At 40.4% G+C, this 3378-nt stretch overlaps 1 protein-coding gene across 2 annotated transcripts in view; it reads left to right on the top strand.

Moving 5' to 3' along the window:
* Positions 1-2125, top strand: part of LOC139714780 (protein tyrosine phosphatase type IVA 1-like) — a 47053-nt gene extending 44928 nt beyond the window's left edge. For both annotated transcript variants that reach the window (XM_071626439.1, XM_071626446.1), the window contains 2 exons: positions 694-899; positions 1366-2125. In XM_071626439.1, the coding sequence (XP_071482540.1) occupies positions 694-899; positions 1366-1480 (321 nt within the window). In that variant the 3' untranslated portion in view covers positions 1481-2125. The remainder of the gene's footprint in view (positions 1-693; positions 900-1365) is intronic.
* Positions 2126-3378: the final 1253 nt, after the last annotated feature.

Here is a 3378-nt window from a genome sequence, read left to right as displayed (position 1 = left end):
TGTTGCCTCTGTCATGATTTGTGAGAGATTTTTTATCACCCTGTGCAAGCATCAAGTTCTTCCAACTACTCAAACAGGATAACTACTTGACATGATTTTTTAATCTATTTATTATTTGTTTTTTGGTGGGGTTTTTTTGGTAACTGTTTTATAATCAAAGATGTAGTGCAATGCTATTCCAAGTTTTAATTATAAACTCAGTCTTCATTTTTTCAACCATTTTCCCTGCTCTTTGGGTTTGAACATTTCATTTCCCCTATAGCCTGTTTTCCAGGCTGCCCGGTTAGTGATATCCACTTTGGATAGTAAGACCAGTTTTTCTTTCATTCATTCATTCATTCATTCATTCATTCATTCATTCATTCATTCATTCATTCATTCATTCAAAAAAGAAATTGAAAAAAATGATGGCTTTATTTCTCCTATAACTTTTCTTCTAGGCTGCCTGGTTAATGATATCCACTTTAGATTGTAAAACCAGCTTTTCACTAGAAAAAAAAAAAACAAAAAAACAAAAAAACAAAAAAACAACATTTGTCAAAACAAAACTTGTAAAGATAATGTCATACATCGTATAACAGGACAACATCGCATGTCTTTGACCATCTCTGAAGCTGTCAAACGAGTCCCACTCTGTGTTGCTTGAAGGTACATGTAAGACCACTCTGTTTCACTCTTTCTTTGCAATCCCAGGACATGGCCTTTGATGACGGAGGCGTCCCATCCACTGAGATCATCGACAAGTGGCTGGACCTCCTGAAGGTGCGCTTCCGCGAGACGCCCCGGAGCTGCGTGGCCGTGCACTGCGTGGCCGGCCTCGGCCGCGCCCCGCTCATGGTCGCCCTGGCTCTCATGGAGGCGGGCATGACGTACGAGGACGCGGTGGCCTTTGTGCGAGAGTGAGTCTTTATCGATGCTGAAAGTCTGAAATCCTTTCAATCAGAATGCAGAAAGAATTCTGGACTTTGTTTGACCATTGCGGTGGAGTAAACCGTACTGTCAGATACTGATAATCTCCTCTGCACTATTCAAAGAGCTCTTCTCAGAAAGGCATGTCAACTATTGTGGTATTTACACCATACACGTATCTATTAGGATTTACATTGTACCTTCCTTTCATTTCTGTGATGTTGAGGGTTTGTTTAGAGAGTCAGCTACTAAATGAAGAAAAAAAGAAAACTGGAGCTTTTGACTGCATTTTCACATATCATGGGCTAGTCAGAACTGAATGTTTTTGGAATGACAAGATGAGTGAATATTGAAGGCTATGACTGTACAGTATTATCAAAGTGTAGCATCTTTGCTCAATTTATACATGTTCTATGCATATTTTTTTCCTATTTTCTTTTCCCCCGCCTCTCACAGGAAGCGTCGCGGCGCCATCAACGCCAAGCAGCTCTACTTTCTGGAGCGCTACAAGACGCGACTGCGCATGAAGCAGCCGAAGAACGGCAAGGGCGAGTCCTGCTGCGTCATGTGACTTGCTTCCTCCGCCCCGTCCAGCTGCCTGCCTGGTCCATGATCTCCATCGCTTGATGGCCCATCGTCATATTTTTTTCCCTGTGCATCCTCTCTCGTTGCTCCTTATCCTCCTTCTCCTCCTCTTCACCTCCCCCCCCCCAAAGTCTGCTTCTTCAGAACAGAAAGGCATATGATTCCATTGATCTCAAAAAGAACAAGGCCAACGAATACCGAAGACCTCCCACTTGTGTTTTAGAGAGCGGCTGAAGTCGTCGCGCTCCAACAAAACAGCCATCCCAAGACTCTGCCGCACCAACCTCCTGAAACTTGGCCAGGTGTGGCAAAGCCGGAGCGTCTCATCAAAAGGGATGCCCTCTTCTCATTAATCTTTTACCTTGTGACTGCCGCTAAAAATACCTAAAACTTTGTATCTCAAACACACACACGAAACAAGAGAGTGCAGATTTCACAAAGTTAGGTATGACACTCTATATAATCCTGCAAATCCAAAAGAGATTAAGACATATCTAAGCCTCTGAATTATTTCACAAATTACTGATAGAATCTCTCAAATATTGAATGATGAAATTGATCTGTGTTACGAGGAATCTCTGGAAGCAGTTTCTTAACTTATTACTTAACTTATTTTTCCAGCAATCACAAGAGAGTCAATAAAGTTGTTGGTTTTTGTTTTCTTTTTCATGGTAAATCAGTGACTGAAAAACCTTTGGTGTGTAGCCACGTAAGTTCTAGTTTGCCTTTCAATAATGATTAGATTTTTGATAAGGCATAAATTAGTAATTAACATTCAGTTTGGTGCATTTGCTGGTTGTAAAAAGGCTGCTATAGTTTGATCTTATTGTTGATTTTTTTTTTGTCTCTGTGACAGTAACAACTGTCAACAAGAGATTAAAAAGCGAGAGAAAAAAAATGAATAAAGAAGAAATATTTTAATGATACTATATAATTACTATGGACTAATGTGACTATAGAGGATGAACTTGGTCAGGACACCTTCTCTACCTTGCATGTCGAGAAAGTGTAAGTTTCAATGGAATTAGAGCAACGAATTGTTATTTCTGGAGTAATTATAGTTCAGGTATTCCGCCCCACCCCCCATTTCTCTTCACATGAAACGTGTATGAGAAAGTCAGTGAAGACTTGGCAAGGGGAATGCTTGAAAGGAAGACTGTGTGCTCAACACCTACTCTCAAAGGCTGAAAATAATTTCTTGAAAGGATTTCTAGAATATCTCCCAGTAATATGCCCAGGACCTCGCATGGCTCGATGATTATATAAGTTTGATTATAGAGCGGGCCGTGAAAATTCTGCAGTCTCATTAGTTGAGAGCTGTGTGTTGATTTTGACAGGCTGCGTGCTAACCTTACTGACGATAGCCACTGTTAACATGTTATCGCGCACTTGTAACAAGAGTCCGCTCAAAAGGCAAGCGTTTGTGCACTCAGTGGGAGCTGCCTATTGGCCAGCTAACTATGCATCCAGTCAATTTATGATGCATCCATTATTACTGGATGTATTGCCGGAAGTACTGGATGCATGGTATGCATCTATGGCAAGCTAAAAGGGAATGCGCCCATTGAATTAACCATCAGGTTACATGGTCAAAAAAAAAAATTATTCCCCTTTGTATAAAACAGGTGATGTACATGTCTTTTTGTGCATTATTAGGAATAGTGTGCATGTGGTAATGATGGAATTTAATCCAAACCCACTCGGCTTTGCCTTCCAGGCTAAACATTCCAGAGTTACCTTATGCACACAATTCCTGCTCACACACTAGGGCATCTGCACCATTTGTATACTGATAAGTTAGCCACAAAAAAAAAAATAAATAAATAAAAACATAAATAAACAAAAGAAATGTGGAATTGAATTCTTGATTTTTGCACCTCTCCT

The sequence above is a fragment of the Diadema antillarum genome, unplaced genomic scaffold (genome assembly GCF_040938485.1).
Source record: "Diadema antillarum isolate AM-2024a unplaced genomic scaffold, OU_Dant_1.0 scf00000045, whole genome shotgun sequence".
In the NCBI taxonomy this organism is placed as follows: Eukaryota; Metazoa; Echinodermata; class Echinoidea; order Diadematoida; family Diadematidae; genus Diadema; species Diadema antillarum.
Note: the sequence above shows the minus strand (reverse complement) of the source record. Positions and strands in the feature narration are given on the sequence as shown.